The 18,201-nt window shown below is 51.2% G+C and overlaps 1 protein-coding gene and 1 long non-coding RNA gene across 14 annotated transcripts in view; one reads left to right on the forward strand and one right to left on the reverse strand.

Annotated features, from left to right (window-relative positions):
* LOC114845383 (protein shisa-6-like) overlaps positions 1 to 14,270 on the reverse strand; it is a 37,523-nt gene extending 23,253 nt beyond the window's left edge. For 11 of the 12 annotated variants that reach the window (XM_029133319.3, XM_029133318.3, XM_029133313.3 and 8 more), the window contains exons 1-4: positions 14,125 to 14,270; positions 12,883 to 13,808; positions 11,205 to 11,365; positions 6,731 to 6,832 (exon numbers count right to left, since the gene is read on the reverse strand). In XM_029133319.3, coding sequence (XP_028989152.1) covers positions 6,731 to 6,832; positions 11,205 to 11,365; positions 12,883 to 13,415 — 796 coding nt within the window. In that variant the 5' untranslated portion in view covers positions 13,416 to 13,808; positions 14,125 to 14,270. Of the gene's footprint in view, positions 1 to 6,730; positions 6,833 to 11,204; positions 11,366 to 12,882; positions 14,090 to 14,124 lie in introns of those variants that run through there. The other variant, XM_029133310.3, reaches the window with a different exon arrangement.
* LOC129603384 (uncharacterized) overlaps positions 1 to 15,711 on the forward strand; it is a 30,910-nt gene extending 15,199 nt beyond the window's left edge. The window contains exons 3-5 of one of the 2 annotated variants that reach the window (XR_008693185.1): positions 1,323 to 1,433; positions 15,443 to 15,514; positions 15,596 to 15,711. This is a non-coding gene — a long non-coding RNA (uncharacterized LOC129603384). Of the gene's footprint in view, positions 1 to 1,322; positions 1,434 to 15,442 lie in introns of both variants that reach the window. The other variant, XR_008693184.1, reaches the window with a different exon arrangement.
* The last annotated feature ends 2,490 nt before the right edge of the window (positions 15,712 to 18,201 follow it).

Consider the following 18,201-nt stretch of genomic DNA (forward strand, 5'->3'; position numbering starts at 1 on the left):
CGGATCACCACGTTGGAGGAGTTCAATAAACCCACGATTGGCAGAAGGCCGGCCGTCGACTCATTAGATCATACGAATGCAACTTTAAATGTGATGATGAAAAATAGGAAGACGCTTCTTCAGAGGATCAATGCTCCCTTTTAACATCACACTCCTCTAATTTGATCCTAATCTGGCTGGAAAGCGAAGAGGTTGTTTATTTTTATCTATTATGTGCTTTCGTTAAAGACAAATGAAAGTCCCGAGCTTCCAGAATGAACTTCACAGTGCTGCCCGATTCATTAGCTGCACGCCGCTTCGTCTGTGTACAGGACCCCCCCCCCCCCCCCACCACCACCACCACCCCCCCCAATTGATCAAAGATGATGAATAACAAACTTAAAGGAGGGAAAGTGGCGTGAAAAACCCTCCTCGCGCTCCAGCTGATGCGTAAAATAAGAGCACTTACATTAATAAGCGGCCATGTGTGCTTTAGAAGCATCATGGCGGCCTCGTCGGCCCTTTGCACCCCCAGCTTCCACCATTCACCAGACTCGCTTCCCACCTCGCAGCGCACCTCGCCACCAGACAAATAGCTCCACTCGTCTCAGAAGTGGCCGCGACAGTGGGACCGTGATGAGAGAGCTGCCTCCCGACTGTCACTCCCTCCGTCTGCCCCCGCATCTCACATCACTGTAATTGACTGCGGTGTATCTGGAAGTGCTATTGTTCCTGGGGATAGCCGAGGCGCTTGTCAGGACGTGTAGGGTGCCTTGTCATTCACTGACCTCAAAATATTTATGCTCTGGTGGTATTTAGAAAATAAAAAAAGAATAAAAAAAAAACAGAAAATGCCACGGGGTGTTAATTTCTCAGCGACGAGAGTCACTCGGTTGCATCAGTCCTCGGCTAAAGGAGGATTGGTAATGAAGGCTGGAGAAAGCTTCCTGGCTAAAAGGCTCAGCAAGTCGCTCTCTGCTTTTATATGTGATCCCTCTCTGCTCCCGCTGCAGCACAAGGCGCGTGATAAAAGTGATGTCACACTCTTACCTCATCCACAAACGCCCCGTTGACCCCTGACCTAGCGGAGACTCACCACTAAAAAAAGTCCATCTCAGCTTTTTAAGCGCACGGAGCCGCAGCGTTGCGCTTCTTTCCTCATCCTGGAATCTCGTGCATATTCATCAGGAGAAGCTCCCGAGACGGGCTGAAGCGTCCAGTCGGCCGCCCTCATGGCGTGTGAGGGAAATCTGTCTTGATCTCTCCTCCTGCTAATGAGTGTCACTGCCCGGCCTCGCCCCGGCCATGACCCTATTAACGCCTCCTTCCTGCTTGTTCCACAGAGTGCTTAGCCAGCAGGTCACCCGTGCCACCTCCCCTGAACCTGGTCATCCATTTGTATGAGGCGGAGCGCCGGAGCCCCGCACGGCGGCCCCGTCAATCAAGGGGAGACGGTGAGTGAAGTGGAAGTTGTGTTCAAACGATCCGTCAGTGTAGGAAAAAAGGACGCTTCACACAAAATGACTTTTATAGCTAACTGTGTTTATATGCTTTTAATTTGAAGGTCACAGTGTTGAAAGGCACTACTTTAGACTCTGGTCTCACTACGGTGATTTTACTCTACAAAGTAATAGTCGCGAGGCAAACCATGATGCTTCACTTTGTTCACTACTTTAGCTAATATCTAATATATTTTGGATGATGCGCTTAATGTCTGGCAGGGAACCTGTGTGTTGTGGGCATCGCAGGCTGCTTTTGTGAATCGGAGGAGGCAGCTTATCAACCGTGTCTAAATGTGTGTGGGCTGTTGTTACAAAGCAATGACATAATGACATAAATCAGCTGATAGGTGACTTTTTGTAGAAGGGGTTCTTGCTTTCGCTGCTGAGCTAATGTCACCACCGACTCTAATGATCTTTTTTTCACCGTCTGTGCGAGTCAAGTGAACAGTGTATGTGCAGCAGCTTGTTTTACTGAGAACAGCTGCTCCCGCTGAAACAACACAGACAAAGAATAATAATTAGAATAAAGAAAGCACTTTGTCTTTTTTAGGTTTGTCCAATTTTTTCCAATGTTACTATACAGTAAACGTTCTCTTTCGTTCTTAGTTCTCTTATTTATTCTACAACTACGGGTCTCTTGGGCTTTTAACACTGGGCAAGGCAGCGTAGTTCTGTGCTAATGGTACTTTAATTCCCAAGCTTTCATTTACAGTCGTTATCTTGGAATCAACAGAAATGACCTAAGCTGCAACAGCAGTATTTGAGACTAGAGTGAGTTTTAAAAGGAAACAGTGTTTTCTAGTCCGATCACGGTGACTGCTTACTTTTACTATAAATACATACAGACGTGGTGATTAGAATCCTGCTTTAATAGCTCATTGTCATAGTAACATGGGGTGAGGGTGTGTTTCTATAATTACACAGGAGGGTTTAATGGCTGAGCCTCTGCAATCGACATTATATCTGATAACGAAGGATCCTGGAACCATTTACGATTCAGACGTTTCGTTTCCTGACGACGGGAGAAAGATACTGACAATAACGCCGATGCACCAGCTGATGATTCACTGAATCTGTCCATTTCCATTCTAATGAGACGTTGGAGGAGCCGCGCAGGGTTAATCCCAGCAGTAAGCACCATGTAGCCTTAGGTTTGTGCCGCAGCCATTTAACAACCACCATCTGTCTTGTGACCCCTGCAGCCGTCCCTTGAGATTCTCCTATATTTTTCTACAAGATACCTTTAATGGAGTTAATAGAGCTTGTTACAGTGTATATGTGCTTATATTTCATAGATGTTTGTTTGCCTTAAGACAGAGAAAAGGCTTCGGGGGTCTCACTGAATACACTGGTTTGCAAAGAAGAAATCATTACGTCTGACAAATTGGGCCGACGCGAGCGATTGTTCTACTGTTTGATTTACTTGAAAAATGGATGTTTGCAGGTGAGATCACGTTCCGTCTCCGTCCTATAGGTAAGTTGAAGCTTTTCTCGGTTGCCGCATGAATCAGTTCCTGTCTGGCTGCTTTTTTTTTCTTTCCCGGGCACCTTTAAACAACAGCAGAGGTTCTCACGGGCGGATGTTTTCATCTTCTTGCCTCGTCAGCCCCGAGTGTTGATTACACAGGCTGGAAATGATGATTCCGTCTGTGGGCTTGTTGTTCCACCGCATCTGATTCACCGAGAGGAACAGGAGATGACTGTTTCACAATCAGAGGGAAGTAGTGAGACGCAGAGAGGGGCTTTTATACCCCGTCATCAACTTCTCCACAAAAAGGTAAACAGGACGGACAAATTAGCCACTAACAGCTGTACCAGCAGGACCAAATAATTGGAGTTTGCTTTCCAAAACTACTTCCCCTACGGTGTCTCAGCTCTGCCCCGTTCAGTAAAGTACGACTTACTACATAAGGCGCAAACCAATTAGTGGCTCGTTTCCCATTTATGTGCGGAAATTGCACCGTAAATAAAAGTTCAGTGAAAACGCCCCTCGCTTATTCCTCCACTACATCATCATATCCACCCTTCCAGACGTGTCCTATTCATAAAAAAAAACAATAATTGCCTGCCATGAAAACCAATTTGACTTCTTCCACCAGGAAGAATTAAAAGTTGGGCTTAGCAAGGTAATGAAGTATAGCAACACGCGAAGTCAAGTACGGGGGCTTTGTCTCGCGTAATCGCTTCTCCGGGTGCCGTGGCTCAGCCGCGGTTCGTATCAACAAGGCCGGCACATGGGGGGAAATAATTAAAACGGACACAGTCAACCAACAACAGCTCGCGTCTAATTCGCTGTCACATCTGCATCCTTGCTGTCAATCCGCTCCCCTGTTCCAGGCAAGGTGCAGCGTTAATGGCGGGGATGAGGCTCGGCCGCCCCCCATCCCCCCTCTCTCTCTCTCCAACGCACGTGCGACAACGTGAGTCAGCTGCCGGGTGAATGGAGAAAAGTTGGGGGTAGTTCTATTGTGATGTGGTGCAGCGTTGCATCAGCGCCGCCGCCAAACGAGACAAAGCCAAGTCGCTGTGGCTCCCTGTTATCTGTCTCCTGAGAACCTTTATACAATTACTAGCGAGTCTCAGACGTTTCAAACTGAGTCCTGCAGTTTTTTACAATCCAGGCGGTGTAATAGTGCACTTTAATCTGACAGTAGCGCACACACACGGTCTGGGGGCTCGATCATCTGGTCGGCTTCCGTGACAGAAGGCCCCAACCTCGCCCCTCCTGGATCCGCGGGAGGGGGGGAATGTTTAAGGTGGGGGCATCGATCTGGACAGATGGCTGAGGAGACGGGAGCAAGGTGCAATGAAGGTAGCGCAGTCACATTCAGGCAGCGATAGACCGGCGCGAGACATTCCGGACAATCTCTGACCAAGTAAGAGAAGCTGGTGTTTGTAGGACTTTAGATCTGGGGGCTCGTTCGGGGGCCAGATGGATGCCCACCCTCCCTGCACCGGACTCTGCCTAGTAGCAGGCTAACACAAAAGGCTCCTCTCTGCTAGCGTTTTTTCTGCTTGGATGAGAGCCCCCAAAGTTAGGGACGTGAATGGTCTGTAAAACCGTGGAGGATCGTAAACAGCTGCAGCGCGCGGCCTCCGCCGTTACGCCACGTTGCACAAACTGCCATGAATCATTCAGCTAGCAGCAGAGCAGGGCGCTAATGTGGCGCAGCGCTGCGGCTTGACTACTTCTGACACGAGTGAGAGTGGAACATGGAGTTCATGGCGTGTGAATCCACTGGACGGAGGAGGAATCCTAGGGGTCAAATGGCGCTGGGTTTGTTGTGACGCGGAATCAACGCAGAGGGACTGGGGTCAAACGTTCATGACCTCGCTGTGAAGGTGGCTGAAAGGCATTCTGGGAAATGTGGGACGACGCTAAGGGGTGCAGACTGAGCTGAGGGGAAGGTTGCGCACCAGGAAAGGTAGAGTGCACCGACATAAGTGTGTTCGGGACCCAGGCCCCCTCCCCGGCGATCGTGGCTGCTCTCATTTAGAGTTCGGGGGTTGTTTTTGTACCCCAGCGCACAGATGTGAAGCATTCCAGCTGCTCCGTCGCTCAGCAACACCCCCTGACCTCACCTGTCCTCCCCCAGGGCTGCGCTTGGCATATAATTAAGCAGCAAACGCTCATTCCGCCCGTATAATTAGGCAGCGTAACAGACGCGGCGCTTACCCGGGCCAGAGGACCGCATCCCGACTCCTAAGCCTCATTCTGTCAGCAAAGCGAAGCGCACACACACCAGCAAACCAAGGCAACATCTGTTACCGGACTTTAGCACCGGCTGACCACTTGCCTTCACTTTCCACACCCAGAACAAACCAAGCTGTGCTCAACCCCTTAACAAATCGTTTTACTTGCTGGTAACTTGACCCCGCATCGGCTCAGCATCGCACGATTCATTAATATGGACGTTGATTTACTTTGAAATGTGTCAACATCTGTTCATCGTAAATGTGCTCACTCCCCCCGTGGAGAAAGAGATAGTAAATGTGAAACACAAGCAGGAGAAACGTATTTGGAGAGCCGCCATTTTGTTTTTGGGCAGTTGGCCGACCGGAGGAGTGCTTTTGCCAAAACCTAAAGACTTGGTTATTGGAACAGACTGTAAACGCACCAGTCGATACAGTAGCTCAGCTCCGGCGCTTCCCCCCTTTCGTTTTGCAGATTGTTTGTCTGTGCCGTGGTTTAAAGTGACGTCCTCGTCGAGTCGAGCGTCGGCTCAGCTTTGTGGAGAAGGAGAGTGCCTTTAAGAGGCTGCGAGAGAGAGAGCGGGCGATTGTTTCCCAGTCAAATGCCGAAGATGCCGAACGGCAACAATGGCTCATTCAAACGTCAGAGCAGCGTTTCATCGATCTTAGGTTCCTCTTCACAGCAGCACCTGCCTCTGGGCACGAGGCTGCTGAACGGAGACAGCTGAGGGAAGAACGCTGTGAGCGGAGGCTCCTGCACAGGCTTCACATGCTTTTCTGTGGCTTTTTTTCCTTTTTTTTGTCTCTCCCTGAAGAAACGATAGCGTCAGCAGACCTTTCCAAGATCTCAATCTGTCACGTTTCATTTGTTTTCGCAGCAAAGTAATCAAAGGCTACCCACTGCAAGAAAACACAGATTTCTGGTTGCACACATTGCGAAGCGCTGCCTCGTACCCCATGCTGTTGTTGTGACATTGTGATATTTGTATGAAAAGGGGAGGAGGGGGAGGAGGAACCATTTAAAAGAATCAGGATTCATAAAACCTAATCATTTTGTTCCTCACGTCTGGTAGATGAGTAGGGGGGCAACTACAAAGAATATGAGCTTTTTTTTCCCCCCCGTCGTGTGGAAGTGGACCCCCTCCGGGGATGAAAACAAACAGAACAGAGGAGCACAGAGAGAAACAGCTAATTTCATGTAAACAGAAATATGACGGTTCCTCGTTAGAAAGACGAGAGGAGAAGCAGTTTTTGTCCACTAGGAATCAAAGTGACCATGTTTTTTTTTGTTTTTTTTCCCAACGATCCGTTTCCACGCACGGCTGCCTGGCAACGCGTGAACCCGGCCTGTTCCTTCAAAGCCATCACAGGTCATCAGCTGCTGCGGCCGTGATGACGGAGGGGGACTAGATCAGCAGGTCGTCGTACAGATGAGGCAGCGGAAGGCCTCCCCCGAAGCGCTGCACGCGTCCTCGCTTCAGACCACACGCGTTGCCGGTCAAGAGTTGGGAGGACGCGTTTAACGGAGCGGGAGATAGAAACTAAAGAAGCTTTACCTTTTTGATGACTTCGACCCAGCGTCACGAAGCCAGAGGAGATGAAGTTGTGAAGGTCGGCGCCTCCGCTGCTCCGGACGCTTTCTTTTCCGTAATGGAGACCTGGTCACACACGCGCACACACACACACACACACACACACACACACACACACACACACACACACACACACACACGCACACACACGCACACGCACACACGGCGAGAGACAGAAGCAGGCTCACAAATATAGTCAGACTACAATGGTTCTGATCAGTTATTAACAGTCTGGGGTCGGGTCAAGAAGAGGAGCGAAGCCGTAATCGTTGTAAAATCACCTCTGAGGCTCCAGGGGCCAAACACCCGAGCTGCTCTACAGTGACACGAAGCTCCGGGCGACCTTTGGGTCCTTCCATCACGACCCCCCATGGCTTCGCTCGCCTGTCAAACGTCGACCGGAGAACGAGGACGAGCGGTGCAAACGTGAAACAGGCGAGCAAACGCGATCTCCAGCCGTGAAAGTAATATGTCCCCGTCACCCGCGCAGCCGTGCACTTTGACCCCAATCACGCCTCGAGTTATTCTCGCGCTCCATCACGGCGGCACTCGTGTGTCGTCCCCCTCTGTCGCCGCTGCCAGTCCTTCAGCTCCCTCTGCTCCCGGTCTCGTCTCATTAAGGTGAGGTGGCACGAGGAGCCCATAGGGGGGGGGGGTAGTAGAGAGGCTGTACATTGTGAATTTATCATCCTCCACGGAGGGAAATCGTGACTTTTTCGCAGGAACGGCGCGCGGAGGAAACGAGCGGCAGCTAACGGGCGCCGAGGATTCATATGCTAATCATTTTTTTAATCAGACTCCTTGGTGGGACACCTCCACGTCTGAATCACCCCCGGCAGTGGGGAAACGCGGATAATAAGATAATTATGTTATGAAGCGAGCGGGATCGGGCGTGCGGCTGGCGTCGGCAGCGTTCGCCTGCTTCAAGGTCGATGGAACTTAATGTAGCCGAGCAGAGGTCGTTTACACGCTTTACTGCTTTTACGGCTTTATTAGATACTTCCACTTCATATTGAGGAAGCTGCACCAGAACCTTGGTGCGTGTTTCCTCAACGCACACCTTTACATTTCTCCTCCTCCGTTCTTTTGTTTTCCAAACTGCGCAGGCTGAAAGCATTGACCTTTTCCATTCTTAAACGGATCCCTAACTTTTTTTGCGTCCGTCGTTCAGCTTTTCCCCTTTGGCTTCACACGCAACACGTCCTCTCGAGCCGCGTGCACACGCGTGTCATATGACGAGAAAACACAGGAGTCACTAAGTCCTGCATGCTTCCCACTCTGGCTGGCAGGTGATGCTGATGGACACACACACACACACACACACACACACACACACACACACACACACACACACACACACACACACACACACACGCACGCACACACACACGCGCATGCAGACTCTATTTACACTCAGGGGGCCAAAGGTCCCACTGTATAATTGGAGGCATTAATGAGATGTAGGGCAGAAGACAATTAGGCGGGGTCTCTCAGATGCTGAGCTCTAACACAGGTGCACACAGGAGGAAGCTTCTATTAAAGTTGTTGATGCAGGCAGCGTAGAAATGTTGCTTTTAACATGTGGGGAACGATTACGTGGCCGATGGGGAGCCAGCCGGGTCCCAGTGGAGATGTTAGAGCTGCACTTTAAGCATTAATTGGAAGGAGGCTGTGGGCGAAAGGGAGGTAGCGTGCACGTGTGTGTGTGTCTCATTATAAAATTGCCTATTGGCGAATAATTAGAGTAATTAAATCACGGTTTTGTCATTTAGGCAAAACTTGTTTGAGTAGTTGAGAAAACGCAGGCAAACTGAGCCACGTGCTCGGAAACGTCTAAAGTTCACGTCAGGATTACTAAATATCCGCCAATATTATTCAGCCGCAGCGACCCGGCGTCGTCCGCAGCGTCTGACCTTTAAGCTTGGGAGGTTGCTCATCTCCGGCAAAATTAAACTCGCCGCCCAAGTCCTCTGAGAGCCGGAGAAGCACGTGTGGCGCCGGCATTTATTTGTTTATTTCATTATTTTCTTGCCCAGCTTCGACGTGAGACTAATCGTTTGCCTTCGCTTTGCGTGGAGCACCTGAGAACTATATTTCATCCTTTTTTTGCACATTGAGAAAATGTCAGAGGGGAGGAAAAAAAAACAAAAAGAGGCCAAATCTTCGCCTGTAGTCTGGAGTAAATAAATCAAACTTTGTGAAGGGAGCGCTGGGCCGAAGCTGTAATTGTTTACTTTGACTAAAGGCAAACTTCTGTAAAGGTGTCTCATCCTTTCTGGACGTCTGCTTCGTGTTGTAGCTGCAGGGCGCTCTGTGTTTACACCCAAAATGATTTGGGCCCCACTACAATGCAGAGCGAATAATCATCATCATATTCCAGTTTTAGCTTTAGGGAGGTATCACTCTAAAATGCAGTCTGGGAAAAAAACGGATTCAAATTAGCCTAAACAAACTTCTGAGGGTGAGAAAAGCTTGTGTGAGAAGTGATTAGAAGTAATGCAGTTGGAAACAGCTGCACGTCGGTGGATCAAAGCAGAAATGGCTGCTGTTCCCACTCTCCATGTGGGCTGATAGCGTCCTCGCGGGCCCTTCAGCCACTTGCTTCATGAGGTCTCTCCACCTGATGTGAATGTGTCCTGAAACGCCGGTGGGGGAGAGGAGCCGCTCGGAGCCAAATGCCCGTTTAGGCGCACATGAATATGCGTTTTCTACGCGAGCGACTTCCCCCCCTCCTCCCCCCTTTAAGTCACCCCCCCAGCTTCCCCCCCATCCACACGCGCACATTAGCCACGTTTCACCTCGGCTGTCGCCTGCCTTTCATGTCCGGCCCCTTTCAGGGCCGGCGTCGTCCCTGATGGGGAGTGGTGATGAGACGGGGGGGGGGTTGTTTTGGCGCGGAGCCGAGTCGTGTTCTCCTCGTAGCGTAGAGTCGCCCGAGTTGCCAAGCGGCGACAGACAGACGGGCAGACGAGACCGAGGCCTGAGACGGGAACGCAGTCAAGGTCGAACCGGGGGCCACACACACACACACACACACACACACACACACACACACACACAAACACGCTGCTATGTTCCTAGTGAGAGAGTGATCGATGCAGAGGTGGCAGAAAGAGGCCGTGTTGACATGAGACAGAGCACAGCATGAACTCAAATAAACCTGAAAGTAGACACGACCTCAGAGCCAAAGGCTTCAGCTGAGCATCAGGAGTCAATAAAGGCCACGGCGTCGGACTGAGCACCGATGCACTCCTGTGTATGAATATTCACATTCAGCTTTAGTGATGTGCTTCGAATGAGTCTATCAGTGAATTGAACTGTAAAGCTACAGGCGAGGGCGTTTACCCTGTGCTTCTGTCAACCCGTCCTGCCTCAGCTGTGATTGGCGGATGGATGGATGGATGGATGGATGGATGGATGGATGGATGGATATTTAGATGGATGGATGGATGTTTGGATGGATGGATATTTAGATGGATGGATGGATGGATGGATGGATGGATGGATGGATGGATGGATGGATGGATGGATGGATGGATGGATGGATGGATGGATGGATGGATGGATGGACGGATGGATGGACGGACGGATGGATGGATAAATGGATGGATGGATGGATGGATGGATGGATGGATGGATGGCTGGATGGCTGATGGTGGATATTGGCTGGCTTTTTGGCTGGATGGCTCTGGCTGGATGGATGGCTGGCTGGCTGCTGGCTGGATGGATGGCTGGTAATGGCTGGACTGTGGCTGGCTGGCTGGCTGGCTGGCTGGCTGGCTGGCTGGCTGGCTGGCTGGCTGGCTGGCTCCCTGGCTGGCTGGCTGGATGGCTGATGGCTGGCTAATGGATGGATGGATAAATGGATGGATGGATATTTGGATGGATGGATGGATGGATGGATGGATGGATGGATGGATGGATATTTGGATGGATGGATGGAGCTGTGGCTTCATCAGCTGCCTGAATGTGTTTCTGTTTTCCTTTCCACGCGAGCGCCTCCTTTCTGTTTGGACCGCGTCATTCTTTTCCATCTGCGGCCCTCTCCCCGCGTGTCCCCTTCTCTCTCTCCGCCCGCCCCCGCCGGTCCTCCCCGGCCTCCACCTCACCCGTCCGTCCCGGTGACTCGCGGGCCCGAGTCGCCTGCTGATTCACCCTCCGGCCGGCGACAGGTCACCGCTCCGGCCTGAGCGTCGGACGCCGCCAGCCTGTAATTATCTCCAACCAGCAGACCCTCCTCCGCCCGCTCCCCCGCGCGCGCTCCTGCTCAAATCGGATGATTAGCGGATGTTAACACAGGAGATTACGCCGGCGAGCGGCTGGAGATGAATGCGTGTGTGCGGCGGGGATAATAGAGGCGCGTAGTGAAGCTGGCTGCGTTCAGGGCGGCGTGCGGCGCTGTAGGTGTCTGGGTGGGAAGAACAGACGGAGCTCTTACCGTGGTTTGATTTGGAGGCGTGAACGGGCGTGTAGTGGTTCTTGGAGGAGGATCTGACGGGCGTGTTGTCTTTGGGGGAGCCGTTCATCGCCGCGAAGTTCTCGCAGTCGTACTGCGATATGGGGATGGGCCCCTGCTGCCTCAGGATGTCTGCAAGGGCCCTGGAAGCCGAATACAAGAAGAGCACAAGCGTTAGAGCTCAACCTGCGAGATCCTCTTTTGTTTCTCCTCTCTCTCTCCCTCTCTCTCTCTCTCTCTCTCTCGCTCTCTGTGCAGCTGAGCCGAAGACGAAGCGAGTGAACGTCTGTTCCTCTCGCTCGTCGAACGGCTGCTAATTGTTCAGACAGCGCTGTGGGTAATTCAGAGCCGTCTCTACTTCTGTTTTTTTTTTTTTTTTTTTCCTCCTCTTCTACGAACACAACGAACGAAGGGAACCGACGCTGCATGTGCGAGCGTCGTTTTTGCTTTCTGAGCGCACCAGGTGCGTGTTGGAAGGCTCCAGGCCCTCGAGGGGAACGTGTGGAAGAAGGGGGAGAAGCGATTGTGATGAAAGAAAGTTCAAATAGTGTTTGTTTGCCTTTTTCTTCTTCTCTGGCATCTTTTTGGGAAAAGAAAATCTAATTACTTATGCCGTGTTGCAGCCGCTCAAAGCTTTTGTATGAAAAATGCATCACCAATGTAACCTTTGCTTTAAAAATTCATATAAACCCCCCCTTTATCACACCCTCCATCTCCTGGTTCTGAATGTGCAGCAACGCATGTGTGTCACTCGACCTTGATACACCCTCAACATTAACACCATCCATTATTCACAGTCTTAATTTTGCTGGAGCGTTGAATAATGCATCCAATTAGAAACAGTTCAATCCTGAGGAAGAAGTAAGTGTGTCAGCGTTGCCTCGCTGACGTGGGTCCATGTCATCGCCCCATGTGTGATCACTCGTATGCGGTGGAAGCGGGAGGCAGCTGAGGCCGGACACGCTGCCCCGCGTCCCATGAGCAAAAAGAGTGGACGATGCTCAACACCTGCTTTGGGTTCATGTGCTGTAGTTACACTCATGTTAAAGGCAATGATTTTTTCATTTCAGCATGAACCGGCAAACATCCATTTTGAATGCTGGCCAGTGCTGCTCTCTCCCACACCTAACAGACGCACACACACACACACACACACACACACACACACACACACACACACACACACACACACACACACACCAGCCTACCACAATCGCTGCAATAGTTCTCTTTCAACTCCTCCGTAATTATTTCAGGCTTTGCCTCTGTGGGATTAGATCTGACAAGGTTCTCATCAGTTTGGCTTTAGATGAGAATCTGTTCATTAATTCTGGCGCACGCTGCACGGAGGAAGCATCCCGGCCCCAGGGGGAAAGGATCAGGTGTATTGGGCGGCAACTGTGACATCACTGTAAGTGTGTGTCATGAGGCCTGACCTTTAACCTCTTTAACCTCTGCAGAGGGTTTAGTGAGCTTTAATGACTATGATTGTGATCTTAGTACGGGACAGGCAGGTTTCTAGTTTACTGCCACACACACACACACACACACACACACACACACACACACACACACACACACACACACACACACACACACACATTATTATTATTTTAATATTATTTTAAACCCTCAAATACATGTGCTTCCTAACACTCACCTGTGTATGTTCATTTCCTGAGGCGGCTCCGTGGCTTTATCATACGCAACTTTGGCCGACACCCCCAACACCAAGATGAAGGCTATGATCCCGCTGGTGATATACACCGCCGTGTTGGTCTGATCCATGCTGGGGTTGTACGTGTCGCCGGTCGGGATGGGGGACGGCGCCGCCGTCTGCACCCACGTCGGCGTGTTGTAGTTATTGCAGGCTTTCTGGTCCAGCCGGTCCTTCTTGTACTCGCAGCAGAAGCGCAGGTAGCACGTCCCGCAGCAGTAGCGGTGGTCCGTGTTGTTGCACTCGAACATCTTGTCGTACTGTCCGCTCACGTCGTAGTAGCCGCGGCAGGTGTCGTGGTTGCTGGCGGGCGGCGGCGGCGGCGGCGTCTTCGGCGGCGGGACGGCCGTGGGCGCCGCGGTGGCTTTGGGCGCTTTCCTGGGCAGTTGCTTGGGTTTCTTGGCGCCCGTCGCGGCGCCCAGCGCGCCCAGCGGGTCCAGGTAGATGAGCAGCAGCAGGAGGTGCCTCGTCCCCATGGTCGCGCGGGGAACTCTTCCACTCGTGTGTCGCGGCGGAGACGCTTTAGCGGCGGTTGAACGCGCGGAGGTTCTGGGTTCTTGCGTAAGTTTCGCCGCCGAGTCTTCCCCCGCTCCTCTCGTCCGCAGCCGTCATGTTGAATGCAACTCCGTGCAGACTGTTGTCAAGGGCATTTCTCTGCTTATTGTTACGCAACAGATAAACTAAAGCCCATCGCGACCCGGCGCTGAGCGGCGGCTGGAGCGCGGCATATCCTGGCCGCGGCGGATGCGGCGGATGCGGCGGGCGCGCGCTCTCTGCGCAGTCGCTCCGAAGCCGAGCGTCGCGGCGCGTCTCTGTCCGAGGTGCTGATTCCTGGGGTCCCGGTCCGCTCTGGTCGAGCCAAAGTTAGGCTGAAGACACAAATAAGGCAAATCTGCTCATTAGGTATTATCCGCACGTCAGAGCTACGTCATTAATGAAGTGCCGGGCTTCTAACTTGGAGCGTTCTAGCCAGGAGAACGTGCCCTGCTTCAAGTCAGGCTGCGCGACGCATTCAACTTGGCTACGTGACATCCACGCAGATGCGCCGGATGCGCTCTGCTCGCGTTAAACAGCGTTGCCTTTGATCAGCGGCTGTCCGTGCGGGAGCATTACTGTTAGCGCTGCGAAGGAAATGCCATTGAGTGATGTTTATTTGATTTGGTGGGAGTGTGAGCGGAAGCCTACCTCTGCGAGGATTCCCGCTGGGGAGTTGCTGTGTGTCTGGGTCTCGAAAAGTGAGCAGAATATCAGCGCACTGAACACTCCTCACACACACACGCGCGCGCGCACACACACCACCTCTCTCTCTCTCTCTCTCTCGACTTCTCTTCCTTCGCGACTCTCCCCCCTCCCTCCGCCTCTTACATCACTTCGATGCTGGCGTCAGAAGTCAGCCAAGTATTGGTAAATTGCACCCCTCATGCTCCTCCTCTTTCTCCCCCCCCCCCCCCCCCCCCCCCCCTCCTCTCTCCCCCCTTCTTCAAGAAAACAAGAAAGCAAACCGTTGGCATTAACACTTTCAATTGAAATGGCTGCACAGACAGGACTCAGCTTGGTTCCACCTCCACCCAATGCACGCACGCACTTGCTCCCAGTGTGAACCAATTTGCAGGATCCCATCGAAATTGGGGTTTCTCTTAGTAAACGAACTCATTGCTCCAGGTGAAGCGGTGTAGTAAAGCCGTGGCACCTGAGCAATTACAGAGAATTGATGGCACTAAATAAACAGTGAAGTGTGTTTTAACTCTGTTGCAGCAAAATGAACTGAACTCCCACACGCGGCTCCGTCTGCCTTTTATCCCTCTTCTGTAGCTGCCCGTGCTCACGCACGCCGGTGAAACAGCGGCTCCCACTAATTGACACACTTCAACCAGCCGCATCAGCAGCCGCGGCGCGGCGCGGCGCTCGCTCGTGACGGTCTGACGATCTGGCGCACGCGGCGTGCGTTCCGCACCGAAAGTGTGCACGCGACGCGTCGCAAAGCACCGAGGGCGCCTCGACATCAGCAGCTACAGCGAGGCGTGGAGGCTGCAGCGCGAGAGCGGGACCCTCAATCACAGTTATCCACCTTGGTTGGGGGGCGCGTGCAACGTGATGGGAATGCGGCACATTGTTTCTGGCAGCCAGCGGGCTGTAATGATGTGGGCTAAAGGAGCTCCGGCGAAGATCAGAGGAGAGGAGGAGTGCGGTGAGACCCGTGGAGGGGCCGCTGCTCCTTACTCTGCACCCTCTGCACATTTCATGGTAATTTCACAATAAAAGAAGTGTCATGATTGATCATCAGTCTACATTTAACCACTAACAGCCTTATTTGCCACCGTACACAGTTTAAAATAAAATTATTTGGAATCACTCTGAGCTGAATTTAGATCAGTTTTGGTTGATTTCAAACAGTTTCCCGTTTACAGGTTGTGTGTTCTTGAGGCCCTTAGCATGAGTTTCTAGCTACTGGACCCTCCTATTGATGAACCGGGCATCATCTGTGTGTGCGTTTACTTTCCAGAGTTTCCAGATTGTGCACGGAAGCCGGTTTGCAGCATGAGAACTGGACAGCCTGCACTCAGCAGGTCGGGAGGTGAGAACACACTAATTAAAGCTGCTATGTGCCAAATGCCCGTGATGACCTGACCTGTTTTGGGTTCTTTTTTTTCTTTAGCTGGGCAATTTAGGGCTGATAAGCTCTGCATCACGTAGTGCATCACTGCGCTAAGTAATAATGGAGGTTTAGCCAACACCAGTACAGCAACACATGGACAAGCCAGAATTGTGAGGATGTAAAGCTTAATATATCATAAACACATGAAAACATCATAGTTTTTTCAACCTGCCCAGCATTTGGCAGGTTCTCGCTCAAAAATTGTTTCCTTCTGCCCAATTAGTGTAGTGTAATGTACAGAGGTCGGCAACTTAACCTTTGGTAGTGTTCACGAGCGAGGTTCATGCAGTCAAATGTCAAACTGCATAAGACTTGCTCACGTAGCCTCTGGAGCGGATGGAGGAAGCGGGCGGTGCTCAGCCACCGTGTGGTTCAGCTGCAGTTCAGCCGCCAGGAAAGGGGTCAGAGGAGGCGCGGCACCCAAACCCATTAGAGCCCGGCACACAGTATACTGCGTGCGGTGATATATGAATTGGAATTGCAAATCCGCCCTTCGTTGGCGCTGCGGAGTAAAAGTATTTAACCTGAAATTATGCAGAACATGGCTCATTTTAAAAAAGCGCATCAGCGCAACAAGGACCCACCCGTTCCTCCCGTTTCCTGTTTACTGAGCGGAGCTGTAATAATCCGGGGGACAATCGGATGTAACATGCACAGCGGTGTGTAGTGTGAACCCTACGTGATTCTGCAGCATTGTTGCCGTAGCTACACACGCGTGCCGTCCATGCGAATGGAGCGCGTCTGCGCGTCCGCGTGCATAATTCATGCGCCGGAGCCTATATCCCTCCATAACTAAAAGTAAAGCGACGGGACCTTTGGAAATGGCCCCGAATCCACTTCCATTTGCATTACTCGTCAAGGCTTGGCGCGAGCAGCCAGCGGTGCCAGATCAGATATCGGCGCCGCGGATGGAGGTCACGCAGCAGACGACCGCCGCCGCGCGATCGCATTACATTGTTTGGGAAACAGACAAATCTCCAGACCTGCGCGCAGCTTCCCCTCTAAGCTCAGAGCAAAAGGCTTTTCCTGACGGTGGCACTTTTGCTGCTGTCATAATTCTGTCACTAACCCCCCCTCACACACACACACACACACACACACACACACACACACACTCCTATCCCTGCTTCCTCTCCGGAGGAAATACTGAAGGAAGGTGGAATGCCAGCTCTCATTAGAAAGAGGATTTTAAATGCTCACCGACAGGAACAGTGTGGGGGGGGGGGGGGGGGCGCTTTGCATAAGCAACTTTTTTCAATAACTCCAGTGGTGTGATTGGCAGCAGGTTAAGGCAGCCAAAGATCCTAATTTAAAGTCTAAGCTTCCCCTATAAAACTTACAGTATCTCCTGAATGGTTAATACGCCCTCAGAACACGGGGCTGAAGCTGCTGGAGCGGCTCGGGAGATAGACTTGTCTTTCAGGAAGCTCGGCAGAAAGCCTCATTTGATCAAAAGCCCGGTGTTTTTCATTTGCTCCATATTAAAATAAACTCACTGAGTGACATGCAGAGGAGGAAAAGGGAGCGTGATGATATTTGTGTCTGAATCCCAAACCAACAACGCCGCTGATTGGCTGAGGAGCAGTTGCTTGGTAACCCCTGTTTTACGATGCCATCCATACTTGTTGTAATGAAAAATTTAAACTCCCGACTACTGAACTCTTCTCCGGGACTTGGGCGTGAGATATAGACGTGCTGTGAAAGATATGGATTAGAGCTGGAAGCCCTGCAACAAATAAAATCACACAGTAGAGTGAAACGTGTAAACACGCAGCAGGAGCACGGGGTCTTCATCCTGCTTCACGGTTCACGATTCATAGAGACTAAAGTGAATCTATGAGGAGCGATTATGCAGACATGAGGTAATTATCTTATCCTGCTCCTCGCTGTGGTTAGTGACGGACTGGGATTATGTTCAGTGAATGTTTCGCATCCATTTCTGCTGCTGCAGTAAACGGCACCGTTGCATCCTGCATGAGGCTGCATCTGTGTCATTATGGAGTTTCGCTGGTTTTTATCACACCGGAGACCGGCTCCTTCCAGAATTCGGCGCTATTCTAGGAACCGTTTTGTTTCTAACACTTATTTCCACTTATTCAGCGTTTATAACCAACCCGCTGTAAATAGTTTATAGCCTGCTGTAGTGCAGCTGTGTGGTGCTTTGGACTTGTTGGCTTCAACTGATTTACTAAGACAACATCCTCTCTCTCTCTCTCTCTCTCTCTCTCTCTCTCTCTCTCTCTCTCTCTCTCTCTGTCTCGCTCTCTCTCTCCTCTCCCTCTGCCACTCATCTGTGCTGATGGGTGCTGTGTGTAGCATAGCAAGTGCAATATGGGCTAACCACCGGCAAGACAGGATCAAATTAAATAATTGATCAGTCGTTCCAATCATTCCTCGTGCAGCTCTTCCTTCTAACCGTAACAGCAGTTCTATAAACGTCTGGAAAAATATAAGACTCTAAACAATAATGATAATACGTTTTACGCCTGTGCTCATTCTAAGTCACATGACAAGAGCGTGTAGTCTGTTGAAAGAACCACCAGCTCCATGTAAGTGTTTATGTGCACCCATGAATAATAAAAATGACCTCATCTTTATCCAGTTTT

This window comes from Betta splendens, chromosome 19 (assembly GCF_900634795.4).
Source record: "Betta splendens chromosome 19, fBetSpl5.4, whole genome shotgun sequence".
In the NCBI taxonomy this organism is placed as follows: Eukaryota; Metazoa; Chordata; class Actinopteri; order Anabantiformes; family Osphronemidae; genus Betta; species Betta splendens.